The sequence below is a fragment of the Canis lupus genome, chromosome 19, assembly GCF_011100685.1.
Source record: "Canis lupus familiaris isolate Mischka breed German Shepherd chromosome 19, alternate assembly UU_Cfam_GSD_1.0, whole genome shotgun sequence".
NCBI classification, from domain to species: Eukaryota; Metazoa; Chordata; class Mammalia; order Carnivora; family Canidae; genus Canis; species Canis lupus.
The window spans coordinates 33,346,465-33,370,285 of NC_049240.1; the positions used below are offsets into that span (position 1 = coordinate 33,346,465).

The 23,821-nt window shown below is 41.4% G+C and overlaps 1 protein-coding gene across 8 annotated transcripts in view; it reads left to right on the forward strand.

The window, feature by feature from the left end:
• Positions 1 to 23,821, forward strand: part of CCDC93 (coiled-coil domain containing 93) — a 95,513-nt gene that overhangs the window by 41,503 nt on the left and 30,189 nt on the right. For 4 of the 8 annotated variants that reach the window (XR_005374113.1, XR_005374116.1, XM_038564985.1 and 1 more), the window contains 5 exons: positions 600 to 692; positions 994 to 1,044; positions 1,898 to 1,984; positions 14,899 to 15,015; positions 20,737 to 20,799. Coding sequence is in view for 3 of the 8 variants with exons in the window: in XM_038564985.1 (XP_038420913.1) it covers positions 600 to 692; positions 994 to 1,044; positions 1,898 to 1,984; positions 14,899 to 15,015; positions 20,737 to 20,799 (411 nt within the window). In the remaining 5 variants the exon portion in view is untranslated. The remainder of the gene's footprint in view (positions 1 to 599; positions 693 to 993; positions 1,045 to 1,897; positions 1,985 to 14,898; positions 15,016 to 20,736; positions 20,800 to 23,821) is intronic. The other 4 variants (XR_005374115.1, XR_005374117.1, XM_038564987.1 and 1 more) reach the window with 2 other exon arrangements.

The following is a 23,821-nucleotide window of genomic DNA, read 5'->3' on the forward strand; positions in this document are numbered from 1 at the left end:
GGTTTTTAAACTATGTTGACCACTCTTGGCAGGAAGAATTCTGTTTTTCGTCATGATTTAGTACACACACAGAGAGACACCTCCAAAATAAAAGTTTCACAAAGCAGTACTTAATCCTTTACTACATGTAATGTGCTCTGATGTGTCCTGTTCTTCTTGTTTAATTTCTATAGATGCTGGTCATACCTGCTAAAGTACTTGCAGGTAAACACTTTTTACTGATGTCCCACCCATGGGTCTCAACTGGCAGTTTGAAGAAAAAAAACACTCTGTCAGAAAGTGATTTGCTCTTGAAGGCATTAAAGCAGAGAGGAGCCCCTCAAAGGGCAAGTCTGGCAAATGTGTGTGACCTGATAGGAATTTAATCAGCAAGCAGAGTAGGAATGGAGCTAGACATGGGGTAAGGCCTGGAGCTCAACCTGCTCCATCTGTGGTTGGAATGGAAGCTCAGGTCTCTGGATTTCCCACTCTTTGTCAGGGAACCGGTTCACCTCTCCCAGTTTGTGTATTGCATTTCACAGATTCGTGCCCCTTTGCATTGTCCTTTCTCTAGAGTCTTCTTCTCCAGTGCCCAGCTATTTTTGCATCTTCCTTTCCAGGCCGAGGACAAGAAGACAGCACTTCCCACAGGACTCTCAGCTTCGGAAAAAGCTGATGCCCATGAGGAGGATGAGCTTCAAGCTGCTGAAGAGGTGTGTAACCCACATAGGTCCCCTGAGGCTTCTGTTTCTGTCATCTGGGGAGGATTGCCCTTTCATCGCCAGCTTTGCAAAATGGCCAGCTGCCTTCCACCCCCAACTGCTGTTAGCTGGCCTCTCATTCCCTTTCAGTTTACTTTTCTCACCTTCCCACCACCACCCACCCCATGAGGCTCATGATGAAAGAGCAAGTAAACAACCCTTGGATTGCACCGCAAAGGTCTTATGTAGAGACATCACGGAAGCCTTAGAACTGGGGTCCACTCACTGTTACCTCTCCCCGTTCCTCTTCCAGCAGCGTATTCAGTCACTGATGACCAAGATGACCGCCATGGTGAATGAAGAGGTAAGGGGGACTGTGTTGGGGTGTGTATGTGTGGAGGTGGGGATGTGGAACCTCCCTGAGCTGCTCAGTGGGGGGCTAACCCCCAGAAGGACTACCTTCTTCAGAGCCCTCTCTTTTTAGCACTCAGTATTTCCTGTTTCCTTGGGGTTTTTCTCTTAGGACACTGTTTTACTAATGCGTAGTGTTGCTGTCCATATGTGAGAGAGGGATGTCCCTGTTGGGACAGCATCACAAGGGCCTCTGTAGAGGAGCCTTGCCAGCCCTGCCTCTCCTATAACCACCCTTGCCAGACGAGCCCTTGCCTTCTGTTTCCCTCCCACGCTATCTAGGTAGGAAGTAGAATACTGCATTTATCATTGGTCTTTCCAAAGCTCAAGGCCTGTCCAAGAGGTTTATTAACCAAGGGCTTTGAAAGGATCCCTCCTTTTTAGGGCAGGAAAGGCTGGTGGCAGTAAAGAGGTATTTGGAAAGTTCTAAGATTCCCACTCCTCTCCCATTTGTACTTCTTTTTCCTGAGTCCTCAGCCGTTAGGTTCCCTGTAGGCTCTGTAGTGACCCTCAGGAAGAGACCCTGAGATGGGGTATTTGGAGTAAAGAATGACTTCCCAGGGGTATCCAGGGACCAGGAAGAATCTGGCACAATGATCCGAATGACTCAGGAGGTAGAGAGGTGGCTTAACATTTGTCCCAAGGCTTGTTTTCCACTTTCCTTGCCGTTGAATACCCTAAACAAAAGCTAGAGTCTTTCCCTCCCAAGACTGTTGTTTTTGCTATACTACTTCGAGCATTCAGATTTTCCAGTTCTGTGAAAGACAAGGCATGGCCTTAAGAACCCCCTCTCCCTGTGATTGCAGAGCCGCCTCACCGCCAGCTCCGTGGGCCAGATCGTGGGACTCTGCTCTGCTGAGATCAAGCAGATTGTGTCCGAGTATGCAGAGAAGGTACATGGGGGCCCAGCGGGAGCTTTTGCCTCAGGTCATGCCCTAGGGATTTGTTCTGTGTCCCTACACCCTCTCGAAGCATTGAAGGAGTTAAGTTGTAATTCACCAATGACATTTGTCACTGAAACCATGCATGCCATGCAAAGCCGTCAGCATTTGCCCGTTAGCTTGGTTAATTTTCTTCTACAGTGCCTATTTTTCTATACATATAAAAAGAAAACCTGTCTCTCAGAGCGATTATCGCATCTGATAAATCGATGTCTGAGGTATAGCACAGGCATTTTTCCTTCTCTACCAAGCTTCTTATAACTCGGGCTCACTTCAGTGATTGGGTCGAGGAATAAGCTTTGCACTTAGGAGACAAACCCCATAACTCAGCCAAGCCCAAGGCAAAATTTTTTGTCCCACTTTATTAAAAGGGTATAGAATGAACTAAAGCCTAAAAGTCATATTTCAGTGTTAGATTTTTTTCTATTCTAAGAATGGGCAGCAGGACCTTGACTATTTCAGGGAGACAGTGATTAATCATTTTGCACATAACTGATTCTGGTCCAGCTGAGATGTAGTATCAGTAAAATCAGATTTACAGGGCATTGTTTCACATCCTTCCTTTCCTGGCCATACTCAGTCCATCCCCTAAAACGTTGATGTCTGTTGAAGCATCTAGCTTTGCTTTCCCTGTCTCTGAAGCCTTGACGACAAATTAGTTCTGCTCCGACCCTCCGTGCAATATTCTTCTGAAGTGATTTTGCACAGATGATGTACTTGGGGAAGGGATATCTCCTGGAACTGAGAGTTATGACCTACTGTAAACACAGCAGGTGGTCACCTCCCACAAAGTGAGGGGTCTTTTGAGTAACACAGTGAATAAAATGGCTTAGAATGTCTAGGACTGCGATTCTCATGTTTCTCCTACCCCCCCTACCAGTCAGTGCTTCTGAGTACAAGTTTTCTAGTCCAACTTGCATAAAATCCAAAGTGTCAAAAAAAACAAAAAACAAAGTGTCCTCTGTTTCAGTTTGCCACCCAGGCAAGGTGACAGTGGTCAAAGTGTCCTCTGAGATTTGATCGGAAAAAGGACTTAGGTAATTCTTGAAGTTACAAATCAGCTTAAAAGCCTTGAAAATGTAGATGAGGAGAATGATTCATTCAGCGCCCCAACAAGAAAGTTTCTTGTGAGGTCTGACACACATGGATGGCAAGAGTGTCTACATTTGCCCTTACATTTCCCTACAACATTGCTAAATCCAGTTTGTTTTTTAAAGACAACTAGAAGATGCACTCACAGTGCGGGCCCTGACTTTTGTCTTCACCCCCCTTGGGCAGATAGGAGCTCAGATTATTTTAAGGGGAAAACAAGCAGGCCGACTCTCCTTTGTTGGTAGTATGCCCCTCCTTGCCTGGGATTCCTCAAGTTTACCTCTCTCCCCAGTTAGCTTTGCATGTCCACGTTTCCTTCTGGGTCTCTTATCCCCTGAACTTTCCTCTCCTTACCCTCTTACAGTGATCTATACCCAGTACCAGCAGCTATGCTCTCTACCTACATCCCATTCTGCCAGAAAAGAGTGACATTAGAAGTAGTTTTGGATGGATCTCTTTCCAAGGACATATATAATTAAACTTCTCATGGAGAATTAGAGGTCCAGAATTTACTGCTTGATTGTGCTATTTGCATCATATATGTATATCTTAAAGCATTAAACGTGATGATTTTTAGAATTAAATTGCCTTTAATCCTATTCCCATGTTACAATCATCTCATTTGCATATTACCTTCCAGGGTTAGTCCCACATATCCATGGTTGTTCCTAGTTGCAGCCATCAAGTATGTCTGAAAGAGGAAGGGTGATATAGTTAAAAAGACAGTGTATGAAGTTATATCTTGATTCATATCTGTCTCCTCTACTTTCCAGCTATATGATCTTGACCAATTTGCTTAATCCCTCTTTGTCCTCGTATGTCCCTCTATAAAGTGATAATAACATTACTTTGCTTAAAACATTGGGGTGAAATATGACTAAATGCCTCCAACAGTGCCTGGCGCATGATAGCTATTCAGCTAATGGTCACTTTCATTTACTTTTTTATAGTCTGCATTTTTTTTCGTTTTTGTCTCATCAAATTCTGAACATTTTCCATGCTTCTAGCCTTTGCAGTTATTTGAATACTAGATAATCCATGTGTTAATACAGCCCAATTCATCAAACATTTTTCTATTGTTAGACTTTTAAGTTGTGTTTGCCGTTGTGGATAATGCTCTTGTAAACTGAGCAGATAGTTTCTGCTAAAAGGTTTACTAGGAGTTGGATGTTGGATTATGACTCTTTGTTGCTTTACAAATAAGTTGTAACAACATAAAATACTGTCAGTGATGAAAGGACTTCACCATGGCTCTACATTTCCAATGTTCATTTGTCTAACTTGCTACTTTAGTAGCTATAAAATGGCACCCGAGAGGATGGACCATGGTTCCATATTTTTGTTTGCTCTATTTTCTATTGTATAAATTATCTGTTATTCCTTGTACTCATTTCTTTTGGATATGTGGTGTTTTTCTTGAAAATTTGAATATAGTCTATATTCTAGATTTATATATTTCTTCACGAAGTATTTCTTGGCCATTATTTTTGTATTGCTTTTCATTATAAATAAGGAATTTATACCTAAATCAGTGTATCTTTTTGTTATTGTTTGCAGATGACAGGGTTATCATTTTTCCATGGATCCAATAAAATAATCCATTATATTTCAGCTCATCTTTTCCTGATTATGTGTAATTCTTTAATTTATGTGGAATTCACTTTTATTTAATCTAAAATGGGATCCATGCTAATTTTCCTCCTCCTATCCACTACCCTAATACTATTTATTAATAATTTCTTTATACTCACATGGAGATAGCTTATTGTATTTTTGTGGTTTTTATCTAATTTAAACTGTATATGGACTCTTTCTTATTTTCTTGGTTTTACTCCTAATTTTGTGCAAATTCCGTGATGAAGTTATATTTAACTTTGTTGTAGTTGTTGTTTGCTTTATTGTTTACTCTTGTTTTGCCAGTGGCCTACCACCAGAGACCACATGGAAAACACTATAGTTGAACATTTGGGTTTATTGCTGGTGCTAGTGGGGGAGGCTACTCACCAGTGAGGAGCCATACGGCATCTTAGTAAGGAGGTATTAAAAAAAGACTTACTACAGAATTTGGGCTTGTTTTAGGTGATTTGAGGGAAGGACCAAGAAAGTAGGGCTTTGTTCTGTGAACAGAATGTTTTAAGGAAGGGGAATTCTATTATAGATGAGTGTCTAAATAAATTTTATAAGATAGGAGGAAAAATTATAAAAGATGGGGTAATGAATCAAGTTTAAAGCTGTATACTCATATTAGCCTGTATAGGGGGATGTTTGGTCATTTTGGTAATTTGAAGAATGATTAGGTTTTATCTGTATTCAGACATGATTACAGAGGGGTCATGTTTTTGCCTTCATCTTCAAGACCTTGTGTGATGTTGACATTCTTTGGAATTATCTTTTTTTAACATCAGAACCCAGTATGTGCAGGGCAGCTCCCAGCAATATCAGGGCCTTGCTGAGAATGCCAGGTTGGCTCTCAATGCCAGAGACTGCTTTACTTTTTTCTCTTTGTTTGTATATTTAGTTATCTATTGCTTCATAGCAGTATTACTACAAAGGTCGTAGCTTAAAACAGCACACATTTATTATCTCACAGTCTCTGTGGGTCAGCAGTTGAGCACAGCTTAGCAGGGTTCCTTGTCTAGGACGCTCACAAGATTACAGTGAAGGTGCTACCCAGGGCTGCTGTCTTCTCTGAGGCTCACCTGGGCAGGATCCACTTCTAAGCCCATGTGTTTGTTGGCAGCATTCATTTCCTGTTGGCTGAAGTACTCAGCTCTTGCTGGCTGCCAGCTGGAAGTTGCCCTCATTCCTTGCTGACTTGTAGCCTTCCCCAACTTTGTCACTCGTTTCATCAAAGTGCATCTAGCACCTCCTCATAGGCTAGACATCACAGTTTTATGTAACGTAGCCATGTACCTGTACTCACATATATCCCATAACTTTGCTGTATTCTCTTGGTTAGAAGCAAGTCACAGGTCCTACCCCCATTCAGGGGAGGGGCTTACACAAAGGCCTGAACCCCAGGAGGCAGAGAGGTTGGTGTTTTTGTAGGGTTGTCCACCATGATGTATGTGTTTTTCACTTAATCTTACTGCCATAAATTGGGCTAATCCCAGGCACTGGTAGTTTATCCAAAATCCATACCCTTACCTTCAGGATTTTATAAATGAACTCCTTAGAAGTGCAGATGGGATTGAGGGATGCCCAAAAGGGAAGCCATCAGAGAAACTTGAAAGAAACCCAAATTAGGCTTTGAGCAGGATGGATTTTTGCTTAGTGAAGAAAAGGGACAAGATAGTTTTGGAAGGATGAAAGAATGAAAATGATTTTGTGACCGGGGAGTGAATTGAACAGCCTGCCTGGTACAAGTTGGAGAGTTGACAAGCATTGGGATATAAAAATGTGGTAAAACACATGTGCAGGCTTCTCTTTGATTTGTAAAGTTCACAAGTTCTTATAACAGCATAACATGATAAATAATCCATATGTTTCAAAGCAAGTCTCTGAGATATGTAACTCAATTGAATATAGTTCCTGTAAAGCAGCAGGGAAGAGGAATGTGAAGAAGCTCCCAGATATATAATTCATGAGTTCATGTAGGCTCTCGGCCAAGGAGCGCCATCTCCCTGTTTTTCCCTGAAGGGTAACGCCCTTCCCAGAATGTGCTAGATGAGACACCACTGTGCTTTTTGGTGTTGATGTCTAATATGCTCATTGCATTTGCATAGGGAAGGAGAGTCTATGACTGTGATTTGCAGTACACTTAAAAAGCCTGACTGTCCAAAACCCACTTCTGCTCTACTATCCCCCACTAGCTTGAGCCAGAAGAAAGGGAAGGAAGCTGAGCCAGGGAAGATGCCAGGTCCCTAGAAGGGCAAGAAGGGACTCTCCCTTAATGCCACCCACATACTAACCAACCGTGTACCATTTCAGCCACTATTACTTGACAGCCAGCTAAATCATTCCTTGGTCAACATCTCCCTGAGACAGAATCTTAGAACATTTTGTAAATTTAGAGGCACAGCTCTGTCTTAGGGAATCCAAAGAATCTATCTCCTCTGTACTAGAATTATTTCATTAATTCTCAGAGCCGTGTGTCCCCTCCTTGCTATAATCCTCTGCCTCCTTCATCATTATACTTACTCATGTACAGTTGAACCTACTTGTTTACATGTACATGGACCACATTTTACTTCTCTTTGTAACCTCAGGGGCTTGCCAAGGACCTGGCAGTGTTGGTGCTCAATATATAAGCATGTGATATTATATCCATTTTGCAGATGAAGATACTAAAGATCAGGGTGGTTCAATAACTTGTCCAGTATCACGTAGCTAAGAAGTTCTAGGTTTACATACCTAGATTGTCTGACTTTGAAACCTATCTCCTTGGCAAGGTAGAGTGTCTGTAGGGCAAAGCAGGGAAGGCCTCCTATGCCATCCTTAGTGTCTGCCTTCCAGGCTTGCAGCGACAAAGCCCTTTTAGATTCTTTTACCATACAGCTGCCTACTGTGGGCTAGGTAGAGAGAAGAAACCAGGTCATGTTGGGAACTAGCTACAGAAATAAGTAAAATGAAAATACTGTGGCCCAGGCACTCACACACAATCATATAGCTATGGAAGCTATGGAAGTTTCTGTTTGAGGTGTGTGCATGTGTTGTTTTTCATATCACTGGAAAATAATCTCCTATAACTCCTTAGACTGTCAACTTCTTGATGAATTTCAGCCATCAAAGGACTTATTTGTGGAAGGAATTTTTTTTTTCTTAATAGCTTTTGGAAATTTTCCATTCCAGCAATTAAGAAATTCTGGCACCATTGCTTCGGAACTTTTTGATTCTGAGGACCATTATCTGGCAGTTAATCCGAAGTACAGACTGTCTTGAAATTGTATCTTTTTGTAGCACGGTGGGGTGGGGGGCCATGTGGGAAGCAGTTGGGGGAGTGGAGGAGCTCAGGTAATTAGAGCTGGGTGTAGCCAAAAAGAAGTAATGGCCAGGGTATATGGTCAGGGATGCACATACAAAACACAAAGGAAAGAAAGTCTCTAGAGAATGCACATAGAGAAACAACAACCACATGTGATGAGAGTAGATTTTGTCCCTCTCTACCATGATAATTTATATCCACTATGATGCAACCAGCAAAGAAAGAAAGCTACCTCTTAAGTTCTGCCACTTGCTAACCTGGACAGTATGCCATGTAGGAGCCTTTTGTTTGCAAATGATAGAAGCTTCTCAGAATGGGATAAGCAAAAGGGAGTTTTTATCAGCTGCCATACTAGGAGGTCCATGATTGTGAGAGTCCCAGGGACTTAAACAGCCTTGTGTCGGTCATCTCTCTGCGCTTGCTTCACTCTGTCTCTCTCTCTGTTGTCACCTGGCCTATCAGTCTTCTCGCACCCTCTCCCCTTCTGTGTGTAAAGTCCTAAGGATGATCTCTCTGTTTGGCATGGCTTGGTCACATATTCCTCTGTGGGCCAATTGTTCTGGCCAGGCGGTGGCCAGCCTCTTGATTGGCATCCCATCTGGAATAAGAAAGAATAAGTGATAGTGGTCCCCCACAGGAGCTGTTATAAATCAAAGGATGCTGGGCACACACAATGGCCAGCTTTCACTCAGGGAATTTGTCTAACTAGATTGGATGAGATTGACCCAAAAGACTCAGTTGTTAATGTGTCATATACCCTCTTGTGGTAACAGTCTTTGTGTTGTTATTTCTCTACCCTAGTTTTATATTTCCAATTAGGGCTATTCCAGTTAGCTTTTTCAAACATTTATAAAGAAAATTGGTATCAAGGGCGCCTGGGTGGCTCAGCAGTTTAGCGTCGCCTTCAGCCTGGGATGTGATCCTGGAGACCTGGGATCAAGTCCCATGTTGGTCTCCCTGCATGGAGCCTGCTTCTCCCTCTGCTTGTGTCTCTGCCTCTCTCCCTGGTCTCATGAATAAATAAGATCTTTAAAAAATGGTATCATTTTGGAGATATTTAAGTCTTCAGCCTGACTTCTTTTCTGCCAGAGAACTGATAGAGTTGAGCTTCTAGATGGAGAGATTTCCTCTTGCAACAAATACCTGTTGAGCTCACACTGTGTCCTAGGCAGCATCAGATGTGGGGAGCAGGGCAGAGCCAGGAGGAAGATGTAGAGGCTGCCTCCAGGAGCTCCTAGTTAGGGGTCAGTCGACCCATAAAAACAAATTACAGAATAATAAAATCTGTCTGATCTCAAATGGATACCAGTTGCTACTTGGTTTGTGTTGTTATTTGAAGTGTCAGTATGTGCCCAAAGCAAAGTGGTTGTATATATGAAGTTAATAATTGAACTTCTCCTGATAATAAATAGGCTGAACAAATGACTTCTTAAAAATATACCCAGTTGAAGTGAAATGGAAAGGAATAATTTAAGGGGGGACTGAGGAAAGATACCACATTCCAGGGACCTTGCTGAGATTAGGAGATCATGGGAACCTTAGCAACTGGGAAACACTGACTACTTTGTTAGAAGAATCAGGCCTGAAGTAGAACCAGCAGGATTGCTAATCCATGTAGATATGAGTGTTTCTAATCCCATCAGTGACTCACCGCAGAAAAGTATTCTTACCACATTAGCATGTGGAGCTAGGAAAAAAATTCAGGACAAAGGAGGAGTTGCCCTCTTGGGAACCTGCTATGACCACAGATAGGAAAAAGGGTTTTGTTTTTTTTCCAGGAGTGAATTTTTATACTCCTTCTTTCTGGAATGCATTTCTTCACACACAGTCACAAGTATTAGACAAATCATACCCTAAATCTGTAAATGTCTGGAGGGCCAAGATTTCATCTTTCATCTCTGTATCTTTGTTGCCTAATGCATAATAAATGCTCACTGAAGGCTGACAAGTGACTACAAGATTGTGCAGGGACTCACCCAGTGGCCAGGAAGGGTGACTTTTCTTCCTAAGAATAAGAAGGGCTCTTCTGTGATGTCATGTGGCTCGACTCCTGGTAGTCTCCTTCTGAGCACTGTGGACCACACTCTATTTCATTTGCCTGAACTGGTCTCCCAGGACTAGGATGTCTGCTCTCAGTGAGGGCTGGGGTCATTGTACATCCCCAGTGTCTAACATAATAGACTTTTCATCAACATTTGTTGAAGGGAGGAAAAAGGGAAGGAAGATAGAAGAAGGAATAAGAAGAGTTTTCAAAATTCTCTCTGTGGCACAATTTAGGCTTGGAGAGAATGTAGAGGATAACACCTTTATTTGTGAATGAGTCAGTTTTACCTGACTAGTCTGTAGAGGTCCAGAGGTAAGGTCTGTGTCTTTTTCTATGTCCTCACTGCCTACCATTGTGCCTCACACATAATAGGATCTGAGTAAGGGCTAATTGAAGTAAGCAAAGAAAGGTGAGATAGATTTAAAACTGGAATATGAATTTAGAAATTAAGGAACACTATACATCTGGAGAGAATAATGCAAAATATGTGGGGTTTCTAAAATATCCAGAATTTTTTAAAACCTGAGGGACTGATGCACTAACACAGTAACAGAAAAAAAAAAAAAAAAAAAAAAGAAGAAGAAGAAAGAAGAAAGAAGAGAAGAAGAAGAAGAAGAAGAAGAAGAAGAAGAAGAAGAAGAAGAAGAAGAAGAAGAAGAAGAAGAAGAAGAAAGAAGAAGAGGAAGAAGAAGAAGAAAATGGTGTCTGCTTTTTAAAAAATAAATATTTGGGGATGCTTGGGTGACTCAGTCGATTAAGTGTCTGACTCTTGATTTCAGCTCAGGTCATGATTTCAGGGTTGTGATATTGAGCCCCATGTCATGCTCTGCACTCAGTGGGGTGTCTACTTGAGATTCTCTCTCCCTCTTCCTCTCCCCTACCCCTGCCTCCTTCATGCACACAATTAATTAACAGATTACCTGTTTATTTGCTTTCAAAGAAGGGTTCATCAAGGTGCCAGAAACTGAAGTCCATCTGTTCAGGACAGAGAACTATATCATGAGATAGGGATCTTTCTTACTGACAGCTTTGAGACCATAGTTTAGTGGAGGGGGGAGAGGTAATATAGGAGAGATTCCTATTTTAGGAAGAAGGTTGATATGTGGATAACCTTTGGGGTCTCTTTCATTATAAAAGTATATAGTTTTAGCTAAAGTAATCATTTTTTGTTTCTCTTGGGAATTTACTATTTTGAACCAGACTAATATTATTGAATGACATTTAAATCTGGTTCCCCTAACAGTGGAAGTTGTGAATATCTGTCAATTATTAGGAAACATTGAATCTGCACTAGAAGTCGTCTTAATCCACACTGTGGTTTTGAAAGCACGTTCTTAATCTGCAATTGTTGAACAAAATTAGATTGGTTCTTTAGCCCTCCCTCCAGTGTAAACACAAATGGAATATTTATAGATGATTGGCATTCCTTGAGAGATACTGCACTTTTTAGGTAGAAATCAGTTAAGATGCCCCAAGGATTTAAATTATTTTTATGTCAAGAATTTACTATAAAGTTTCCTCTCCTGTTCTCCATCTGTCCAACTTTGTCTCGTCCTTCCAGATCCAACTTTGTCATCTTTAATTTCCTTCTCACTGTAGCTCTTAGTGACCAGAATGCCAGATGCTCTAAAGACCTGTTTCTGCCTTTATTCATCTCCAGATTGCTTAACAAAAAATCTGTTTGAAAAATAGAGCTATCAGCTTTCCATTGACTAGTTAAGATTCTTCAGTTCAGCTCTAGAATAAACGATTATATCGGCACAAAAATAACTTCCTTTTAAACAAAGCACTTTGCATAGCACCATCTCTAGACTCAGAGGCAAACAAAGGAAACTACAAATCCATATGAACTATAGGCATGTTCATGTGCATATTATTTTAATTGGGCTATGGAAATGTCAGATATGGAAATGGCACTTAATGTTCTGATATTAATGTACATTACTGCTTTGCAGATTCAAATTTAAAGGACTGCACTTAGCAATGAGAATTGCTACCTATAAATAAGAGAAAAGATTTTGAAAACCCATGTCTACTCAGGGCATATATCATAACAGATACAGTAAGTTTGTATAGTGACTTCAAGGTTCTTTCTGTGCACTGTAAGTATTTTCTCTCTCTGTGTATGGTTCTCTGAATTGCTTGTCTAGTAAAAGAGTGGAATCAGAAAGAACTTTCTTCTCTCAGTGTTATATAAGGGATAGGTGGGCCCACTCCACTGACTGGAGCTCCTTGCTAATAAGGCTGTGGTTGGCACCAATATATGATTCCCAAGTGAGCCAGGCACTTTAAAGTAGTGGTTCTCAAAATTTTTAGTTTCAGGACCCTTTAAGAACTCTTAAAAACTACTGAGGTCTCAATAGCTTGCATATTAATTAATTTTACAAAGAACAATGGTAAATGCTTTATATATTAACATCAAAGCAATGATATTATCACATGACATAGGACATCTGGAAAACACTGTATAATCATGAGAGAATGAGAATGAAAAAAATGACAGTATTATCGTGAAAAAGATTTTGACCTTTAAGGCCCTTGTGAGGGTCTTGAGGGACCATGTAGCTAAAAATTAAATCTAGATAGAACGATTGTAAAGAGAGAGAAAAAAAGAAAGATAGCCAACCAGCCTGGAAACCTTATTTCCAGATATCAAGATAGATACTGATCTTCCTGCAAGAAGCATTCTTGGAAGTGAAGTCAGAGGTCTTGATTTTAAAACAAAGTTGTATGTATGTCAGGTAGGTGAAGAAGCTGGGTGGCAAATGCACTTTTCATTATCTTGGGACCTTGGCCATAAAGGCAGTTCATCAGCAGGAAAACCTGCTGAAAACTGGAGACGCCATCCAAGCCAGGTCAAAGGTGCAGAACAGCACTGAAGGAGTATGTGCTTGCCCGGACAGACTGGAGGAAGTCTGGAGGGTTAGCGAGACACTGATCCCCTGGAGCCTGCCTGCCCACAACTAAGCCTGGTCCAGAGCCACACCGGCAAGTTGGAGGAGGTCAGGATATTCAAGATAGTCCTGATATCAGGGACATAACCTGGGGTTACTTCTAATGAATGGGGAATTAATTCTATTTCAAATGTCAATAAATCATGAGCTAGAAGGCTTATGTAATTCTACCAGCTAAGTTAAATGCACTGAGGATATGCCAGAGACATGTTGGAAAATCAGTGTCCAGGAATGAGTTGGATGTTAAAACCCAAATCTGAAGATGAACTGTAAGAAAAAGCTATTAAATATATAGCAGGCCAAAATGGCCAAATTAATAGCATAATTCATGACATCGTAAAAGTAAGGAGATATAATTAGTTCATTATAATTCTGTTTCTGACAAGTGATTTGGAAATTGAGAGGGAGTGGTCGTTCCAATGCCTCCTTTTTTATACTTAAATCATTTTCAGAAACAGTTCTCCCTCCCTAGACTACAGGTGTGGATATCTTAATATGACCAAATTAATTGTATTTTTAAAAATTAACTCCAATTCCCAGAGATTCAGATAAGCTGGAGTGCGTTAGTTGACATTTTCTAAAGTCCCAGGTTTCAAGGCTAGATATGTTCAATACCAAATGCTTAGTTTTTCTAGTTCCTTTATGGCCCATCAGTCCAGGAGATGGAAAGCGATGTTCCTTACTGTTTTATGCAGCCGTATCCTGCTGGTTGTTCCCCACCTCTGGAACCATTAAGCCGCAAAAACTCATCATTTGTTAGTAGTGCTGCTGAATTATTCAGGGAGATCCTTAACCAAAATAAATGGTGACTATTCCATCCAATTTCTCCTCTTCCCTACTTTCCCATCTCTTTTCCCCTTGGGCAAATCTTCCAGACTTTCAAGCTTATGATCACTTTTAAAACAGGCAGGGAAAATTGAATATCCAAATAGTTGTGTTGCATTTGGGCAGTGCTTAGTCTGAAACATTTTTTTACTTCCAGTAAAAAATGGAAATGTGGAAATGGGCATTTGTTTAATAGCGCTCATCTAAGCTTTTTTGTGATCATCTAAGAAGTATTGAAAGGACTCCTGTTAGAATAAGATTGACCTTTTAATTTGTCTTGAGGTTGATGTTTGTATTCAGTGTCCATACCAAGCTACCTCCTCTTTTGCATGGTTTCTCAGTGCTGTTGCTGCATTTACCCAGAAATCTCTCCCTTTGAGTCCTGACAGATCTCAGCTTCCTGCTCAACCCTTTTTCTCCCTCCCCTCTTCACATTCGGTTCAGGAATCTCCTACTGGCCAGTCAGCATCTTCCATCCTTCTCAAATCTATCCTCTGTGAACACCAAAGAGAGGAAATAAGAAATGGTTAAAAGGCAATGGACCCACAGATGGGGAGAAATAAGTCAATAGGCCATTGCTTTTCATTATAAATGCTCCAGACAGTTAAACTTTTTGATCATATACTTATAGTACTTCAGTGAAAGTGAATCATTTCATCATTCTTGATCACTCCAGAGTGGTCTTACAAAAATATTGATATGACCATGTTATTCTTCTATTTAAAATCCTTTGATGGTGCCTATTGCCTATATGATACTAATGTAACTACAGTTATATATTAGTCTGCTTCTGCACACACTGTTCTGTCTGCCAGGAATGTAGGTTCTGTTTGTAAGGATCTTAGTCATTGTGTCAGAATCTTTTATCTGGACATGAGTTTTGCATAGGACCCCATGGCTGCGCTGGCTTAGTCGTGACAGGCTGCTGAGTAGTGCTCTGCCCAGGTGGAGCAGGGATGGGTCGGTCTTATGTACACTGAGGTAGGCTAATTAAATCCTTTGGGCTTACTCTCCCTGTTTCCCACAGCAGTCTGAGCTGTCAGCCGAAGAAAGTCCAGAAAAATTAGGAACCTCCCAACTACATCGTCGAAAAGTCATCTCCTTGAACAAACAGATTCTGCAGAAGACCAAACATCTGGAAGAGGTTGGTGTTTTCTTTTTATATTTTAATTCAAATAAAATGAAACTATTTTTCAAGGGAGAAACTAGTGAAGGAGTGAAGATCTTCATGTTAGAATGAAGGCTCAAGAACAGGAGTTAGCATACGGCAGCCCTTGGGCCAATCCAGCTGCCATCAGTTTTCATAAGTAAGGTTTTATTGGGATACATGCACATCCATTTTCTGTGACTGCTTTCAAGCTCCAGGGGCAGCACTAAGTAGTTGCAGCAGAGACCATGTGGCCCAGAAAGCCTAAAATATTTATTATCTGGCCCTTTCCAAATGTGGCTCACGAAACCTAAAATATTTACCATCTGGCCCAAACTGAAAAAATTTGCCAACCTCTGTTCTAGAAGATCATAATACAAGAATAACATTTATTGATTCACAAATGTTCACTGAACTCTGCTCTATGCTAGGCACAAAACTAGCTGTGGAGATGAATGAAGAACAGGTTATCCCTGCTTTCAAGGATCTTAAGGTAGCACTGAGCGAACATATAATAAACAAATACATCACATACAACGTCATTTAATTATAGCTGTGATAAGTGCTTGAAGGAGATGTCTAGGAGGCTAAAGTGAAGAGACTTGACTTCAGCTGAAAAGATGAAGAGGTGTTTGCTGGGGAGGAAGTCTATGGAAAGTATGTGGGGGCTTAGGTGGGAATTTATGGAACAACATGAACCAAGACTTGGGAGAGGAAGGGTGCTGTCCAATTTCTGTTTTGTGGCTAGAGAATCATGAATGATGCAGTTGGTTGGCAAAGTATGATCAAACCGGACCTCCTAAGCCCTGATAAGATCACTGGAAGCCATTGGAAGGTTTAAGTAAGGGAGTGGCATGATCAGATCTGCATGTTTCATATACCATTCTGTTTGCTTTTTGAGCATGAATTAATTGAACTAACCATTAGGATGCTGATCCAATAGTCTAGACTGTTGATGGATTTCCACAAATGAAGGAAACAAGATCATTTTTAAGGGCATGTTAGGGCATGGTATTCTGTAACCTTGGTGATGGATGGAACTATTTTAGGAAGACCTCCCTGTATTCATTCCGGAAAGTAGACATGAGAGACAACTATGGAGTTTGACTCAGAAACAGTCAATACAGGATAAAAAGTTGTTACATGCTTTAGTTCCATTGGCAATAAGCTTTAATTAATTAGAAAAGCACATGTGGCAGAAGATTATGGGAATGAATATGGCTTGATTTCCAAAAATATGTGCCACTTGATGTTTTGAACTTGTATATTTTTTACGTTTCCAAGTCCCACCTATTCAAAAGATGTTAATACATCAAATGGTCTTGCTCATTTTTTGTTTGAATTTGTTCTATTAGAATTTGTTCTACCATAGTTGAACAAAACGGTTGGTTTTACCAAAATGCCCTGGATCATAAGCAAAACAAAGATGCAAGGATTGACTGTGTCTTGATTTCAGTTTGATAATTTATTTAGACATTTTAATTCTTAGCTCAAAGCTTATTACTCCTGACCTTTGCCATTGTGATAAGAACCTGAAAGTGATTGGTTCAAAAAAAGCTCATCACAGAATCAAGATGAGCATGAACCAAGGATGATGCTTCTTTACCATAATGTCTTTATCCTCATGAGAGAGGATAGTTTTGAAGATACTGCAGACCCCTTGAGCCCAAAGTACCTGAGCATGAAAAGATGTTTCTCTCCCATTTAAATTTTGGGAGAAAGAGTGCTAAACTTCATTGCAGTGGCAGTCCTGGAATATTCTTAGTTCAGCTGAAAGGGCAGTCCTCTCTGACCCTTGGGTCTATTCTGCAGTTGGTCCAGAACTGTGTTTACCATGAGCCTGTTATTTTTCGAGCACACTGCCTATATGTTGCACACTCTGTAAGGGACAGCAGTGATTATTGCTGCAAGTAGTGCTGTTAAGGATGACCAGCATGTGCAGTAGTCCCTGGCCACATAACTAGCTACCTGGATGAGGAAAATGAGATAGGGAGGGAGAGATTTGCCCAGGGTCACATATCACTTATGAGTTAGGGGGTCTCAGATGATGATAAGAAGAGAGAGCTCTTCAAGGATGAAATGAAAATATAAACAGGAATGCACTTTTGATGAACCAAAGCTTTATGCAGATATAAGGAATGAAAGATTAAAAAGTTTCTCAAATAAGTGTAGAGGTGAATGTTTTATAAAGATTAAATTTTTGTCAACACTTTTTTCTGAAAGTGATTTGAGCTAGCCAGATAACTTGCTAATAAACCCATTTTAATTTGCACCATCCAATCAAAAAAAAAAAAAGCATTTTTGTCAATACTTTTTTCTGAAAGTGATTTGAGCTAGCCAGATAACTTGCTAATAAACCCATTTTAATTTGCACCATCCAATCAAAAAAAAAAAATTTGCAGCCACTGAACTTTGTTACTAAGGTTTAAATTTGAATTTGCTCCTCTACAAAAGGTTGCCTTTTCCTAAGTTTGCCCTTCTACAAAAAAGTTGCTTACCTCTGGGCTTGCTGGTCTGCAGAGTTCTTCACCTTCTAGTAGTTTCTGAATCTGCCAGTGGTTACAGGGGCAGCAGACAAGCCTCTTGTGCAAGAATCCAGGTTCCTGGAGCTTCAGCCCCAGCTCCTTCCCCCGCCACCCTCCTGGACTGCCTCCCTGGCCACCTCACCCAGCCCTGTACATCCAAATCACACCCACTTCTTGTGGGGCGCTGAACAGCAAGTCATCATGAGAGAGCATATATTCCACACCTGTGTGTGTGTGTGTGTGTGTGTGTGTGTGTGTGTGTGTGTGTGTGGTCTGCCACATGCATTTTTTTGTCTCTTTCAATTTTTAATAGCTTCAGCCACTTAAAAAAAAACTTATAGGTATAATACAAGCTCACTGTAAATAAACCAAATAATGTAGAACTATATAAAGATAAAAATGAGGGACACCTGGGTGGCTCAGTGGTTGAGCACCTGCCTTCAGCTCAGGGCGTGATCCTGGAGTCCCGGGATCAAGTCCCACATCGGGCTCCCTGCATGGAGCCTGCTTCTCCCTCTGCCTGTGTCTCTGCCTCTCTCTCTCTGTGTGTCTCTCATGAATAAATAAATAAAATCTTAAAAAAAAAAAAGATAAAAATGAGTTCCCTCCCCCCCCCCAAAAAAAAGTAAGTCTCCTTTTCTCTTTGGAAAAGCCACTGTTTGGAGACCTTTGCAAACACTTATATTTGTCCATTCACCTGGAGAGAATGTGTTGTCGGACTACAAAATCTAGGTTGTTTTTACTTATTCTATTATAGATATCTCTCTGTCAGTAATAATAATGGCTAATACGGACTTTTTTTTTACTAAGTAATTACAAAGTACTTTTCAAAACTAACTCAGTCTTTTCACACAACATCCTTCTAGAGGAGGTACTACTATTATCCTCATTTTATGAATAAGGAAACTGAGACACAGAAATGTAGTAGTTTTGCCTGTGACCACACAGCTTACTAACAGTGAAACCAAACTTTTGAATATACAGATGTACCTCATTGTTTTGAATTGACTGTATAGTATGACATAGTGTGTATGTACTATAATTTACTGTACCTGTCCCTTCCCCTGTTCATGGGTATGTAGGTTGTTTCAGGGTTTTCCCCCACAACTGCAAATCTATGCTACCATGAACATCTTTGTACAGTTGCCTTTGTGCAAATATGTAAGTATTTGTGGAAGATAGATTTTAGAAAGTGGAAGTGCTAGGTCAAAATATATGCATTTTCTATTTTCCTAGAAACCAGCCAATTATTCACCAGTCATTTTACCCATTTATACTTCTACCAGTAGTGTATGAGAGAATCCAAAACCTTTAAATCCAAGAACTCCTGTTCCAAAGTCATACAGGTGGAAAGCAACCAAGATGCACTCATGGCCTCAGTGACAGCCGCAAGGAGAGTCCTAGCCCAACCAAGAAATGGGAGGAGGGGCAAAGCAAGAGAAGGAGTAAAGAGTATCTTGTGGTCTGACAAGGGAATGTGCTGTGGAGGCATAGACTGGAACAAAGCTAGTAGGTAGCTGAGCAGAAACCTGAATTGAGGGGGGAAAGGGGAATCAAGAGAGGGAATGGTAACCTGCTGCTAATTTTGGGGGTAGGTCTAGGGGTTAATGATGAAGAAGAAAATGGGAGTAGGACAATCATGAAGGATTCCAGCAAGATGAAAAGTAAGCTAAGCTATTGGTATATCCCCTGTTTGAGAAAAGATGGCCCCATGAACAGATAGATGAGAGCTCTTATTAGTTAAATTAATTAAAGAGAAGAGATGAGTCTTCCCTTCTTAGCAAGCTATGTCCTTACCAAGATCCACCCACATGAGTCTTTGTTGTGAAGCCGTCCTTAGACTCCCCAATGAGACAGACTTTTTCCTTGGGCCTCCCCTGGGCCTGGCTCTGCCCCAGCTAGTCTCATACTCTAATCCCCGGTTTACTGGTCCACATCCTTGCCGGCAAGGACTGTGTCTCGTTCATCAACTCCTCCCACACACCTCATGTGAGCGGAGCATTCAGTAGATGTCAGATGGGCGGCTGGGTGGGTGCATTCATGAGAGGTGGGCTGGAATATGGGAAATGACAGGACCCCTTCCTGGAGCCACAAAAGAACTTAAAGAGTTCAACCGCTCATATTTCAAGAGAAAAACTCTCCACAAATATTCTTCTCTACCAGTTATAAGTAAATGAAAGTCTCATCGCACAGATGGCCTCCTTTGCAAAGGGAAAAGCCAGAGCCCACCTGCTCCCCTCCTTTATCACTTTTGCTCTCTACTTCAGTTGGCTTCTTGATAGGCCATGTTGGAAATGTAACCATCAGTCATGAAGACTAACTAGAAGCATGGTTTAGAAGCAATGATTTCTGAAGGTGGCATAATTCTTAATGGGTTGCTTACATGTTCAGGGATGGGGCAAGGTATTTTGAAGCAATCACTGAGAGTCTGGATAAGATTTCTCATTGTTAATTTTTACACAGGTAATAGCCAGAGTCTGATGTCATTTTCTGCCCCTTCCCCTTTTCAAAAGTGGAAATGTACAAACCCTTTGAGCTTTTGATTAGTTTTCAGATTTCTAAAAGTTCACAAACAGCACAAGGATATATCTTTTAGTGAGGAAAAGAGAAATGACATTTTCCTGATGTCAGTTTACAATTTTTTAACTTTGAACAGTAAAAGTAAGTCATTTTCTATCTCTTAGTGTTGAAGTCCTGAATTCTGTCTTCAATCTCAGATTGTTGTCAACCAGTTGTATTCTGTGCCAGAATCCCGGGTGCTGAAATGCAGTTTATATTCTGAGTACGGGAACATTGGTTAAGTGAACGGACTATAGCTGTACAGAAAAGTCAGACCTGGATTCGAATCTTGGCTTTATCAGTTAACAGCTGTGAAACTTCCCTTGAGTAACTTAACCCCTCTGAGTCTTTATTTGCTCATCTGTAAAACAAGAAAAATGTCTTCTTCCATCAAATATAAGGATTTAATGATAGGATTTATGCAGAGTATCTAGTTTGTCACCTAACATGTAGTTGCTCCTAATTATATGAAGTTTTTTTCACTTGTCATTGGCAGCCGTTCTGAAATTCCCCCATTGGCTCAGTTAAATCTGTTGAATTCACATTTTCCCATCTGTGATATGGGAACACCACCCACAGCTGTGCTGTTGTGAGGATTGAATGAGAGCAGATATCTTTTCCCTTTCTTTTACAGCTGCAGGCAAGTCATACCAGCCTACAAGCCAGATACGATGAAACAAAGCAAACTCTGACAGAGGTGAGTAGATTTTCAGAACCGCTTTTGACCTGCACCACTAATGGAATGCCCTGTGTCGTCAGTCTGTGTGGAGGAGTCACCGTCCCCTTCTCAGGACACAGGGCCACCTGGGGATGCAGGACAAACACATGGTGGTAGTCCACGACCCCTGCCAGCAGTTTATCCATGCTGCCATGTTTAAAAGCCTCTGATCTTGGCAGGAGACCTTGCCATGGGCCCTGAGGCCCAGGAAGGGCTTTCTGAAGGAGGGCAGCCTGATGGGCAGAGCGAGGACTACACAGAGCTTGAAGTTCTGCCCACGGAAAGTGGGCCCTGCTCCTCTACAGCCTACAAACAGCAGATTGTAGAGTATCTTCAAAATACTGAAGTCCTAAAGAATGAGAAGATTTCTTTTTATAAGATAAGAGAACTATAGAGGGCTGTAACTGGTTGTTCAGGATTGCTGGTTTTCTCCTCCACGGAATGGGGAGGATCTCAGGAGGAGGAGGGTTTGAAATGGGTGCATTTCAAACCACATGATCTCTCTAACCTGGATTTCGAGTGTGCCATCTCCCATCAGCATTACAGTGTTGTTTACCTCCCACTTCTCACTGCCTAGGCAACCAGGCCAGGGAAACAAATGCTTTTGATGCCAGCTCTGTCAGGAGGGAAGTGGAGATATTTCTGTCTCATGTTTCCATAGAAAGCTATCCTCATCTGGATCTGGAAAGCTCTCCTCATTGTGATTTTGGTACTTGAGCTCTGGCTGTCCTCTACAAGGGCCTCATGCCGGGGGGGGGGGGGGCGGCTTGTACTTTGTGAACCATATGGAAACAGGACTGATCTTCAAAGGCCTCTCTGAAACTAAGGCAGTCCCCTCTTCTCTTTAAATTTCACATTCTTGTTTCTGTAGCAGTATGTAACACTCAGTTCACTGCCTTGCTGTCAGCCTGACAAAACTTTTTAATTCTGACCTGGGCTAGTCACTTCAGTTCTTGTCGGAATGTTTGAAAAGGGCAGGCAAAAGAATGAGAGTCAGAATGAATTTTTTTTCCTTCTTTCCAGAGATGTCTGTGTTGCATTTGGACAGAGGAGCTTTCTTTTACACTGTTCGGGGGCTACATTCCTATGGGTTGGATGGCAGACTCCTGGGGTGGAACCCCTGCTGTTGTCTAAATGTTAATGCCACAGAGTGCCTGGCATGAAGTTTGCCAAGTCATGGATCAGTCTTTGTATGACCATCTGGGAAAGATTACAAGCAACACGTCTTGATATCAATTTCCTAAGACAGCTACATGCCTTAGGATATAAATCCTAAGTGGCTATGAAGTAATTTTCTTTGTATTAAACACTAAATCAGGTATTTGTTGAGCTCTTTTCATGTGCTGGAAAGGTAGGGAATGTAATTTAAGTCGACAATAGGAGATAGTCTTATCCTCAACAAATAACAGCAGTTTACTGGGCCACGTGTGCCAGGTGTGCTCTGGGCACCTCACTTGTATGGTCCCCTGACCTTCCGTAACAATGCTAGCAGTGCGGGTAGCATCCCTGTTCTGCAGATGGGGACACAAAGCCATGCACAGGGTGCCAGAATCCCAGCACTGGCTATCTGGCACCTGAAGACCTCTCCAAGAGCTCACTATCCAGTAAGGCAGTCATACTAAGTCCCATCTAGGAAAATGGGAAGATGTCCCAAACTTCATGTTCAGCAACTTCTGAAGTAGCCTGACTGGTCAGAACACTGAAGACCAGACCCCCAAATAAGTAATGAACCTCACCTTTGGGCCTCAGCCTCCTTACCTGTTCAAGTCAAGGATTGGGCAAAACGAGCACTCTGACCTCTCTCCCCCCAGTGTGCCCTGGTTCACCTTCTCAGCGATACCTGCCCTCCCAGGGTAACCTGGTGGCACTGAAAAATAGAGAAGACATTGAGTAAAGTAAAGGCAAGGAAGGCCAAGGACAGGTGACAGCACATGACACCTGCAAGGAGACTGTGTGCCCGTATATTGGTGGGCTCCCCGGTTCTAACCTGTCCACTTTTCAATTTCAGCAATCACAACTTGAATTTCCCATGTGTGAGGTTGATTCTTTGTAGTATATGCAATATTCTCTCCCATTTCTCTAAGGGAATTAATTGTGTTTCAAGTTTTTCTTGATCTATAAACCATTTCTTCAGATCAAAATTCATTTGTTCAGTTTTCTTTCTCATTTGTGGTTTTATCTTTCTTCAGATGTTTGATAATTCTTGGTGGTATGCTTATCTTTGATTCTGAAACTTCCTGTTACCAACTGTGTGGATTCTCTATCCATTTCATGCAGCCTGCCCCATATGATTATTCTGGAAGGGTGGTTGTACTGTTGGCTGAAATCAGCCAGTAGTAAGTGGTACTTGGGGCCTGGGCACTCCACCTTTTTCCTGGATCTTGCTGATTCTGGGAGCCTGCCTGCCTCTGGGGTTTGAACTCCAGCTCTCAGTCAAGGGAGCCAGGCTTCACTGCATAGCTCAGCTGGCTCTCCTACTGAGATGCCAGCCCTGCAGACATCCTTTCTGTGTCTACTGATCCTACACAGCAGGCCTCCTCAGCCCTTCCTCTCTATTGGCCATCTTCTTGTCCCTAAGGTACCTGCTTCTGTGTTTGAGGGTAATTGAGTTTTTTTAAGCCTTGAGGCAAGAAGGGTTGATTGCACCTTCTGCTCTTCTGTTTTCAGCTAGTTCCCTTGGAGGTTTTTTGACTTTTTTTTTTTTTGGAGTGGTAACATAATTCACAGGGTTCAGAATTCAAAAAGTACAAAGGTTATATCACTGTAACCCAACTATATAGTTACCATCTCCAGAGGGTAATCAGTCTTTTGTGATTCTTTTCAGAAATACTATATGCAGATACAAGTAACATATATATCCATTATACATGTATACATTCAGTGTACACATTCCCTTACACACCTTGGAAAAACATGGAATCGATGTTTTTTATACATTCTTCCAGCTAACAGTAGATACTAGAGATCATCATAAAAGAACTGCTCTATTCTTACTTTTTTT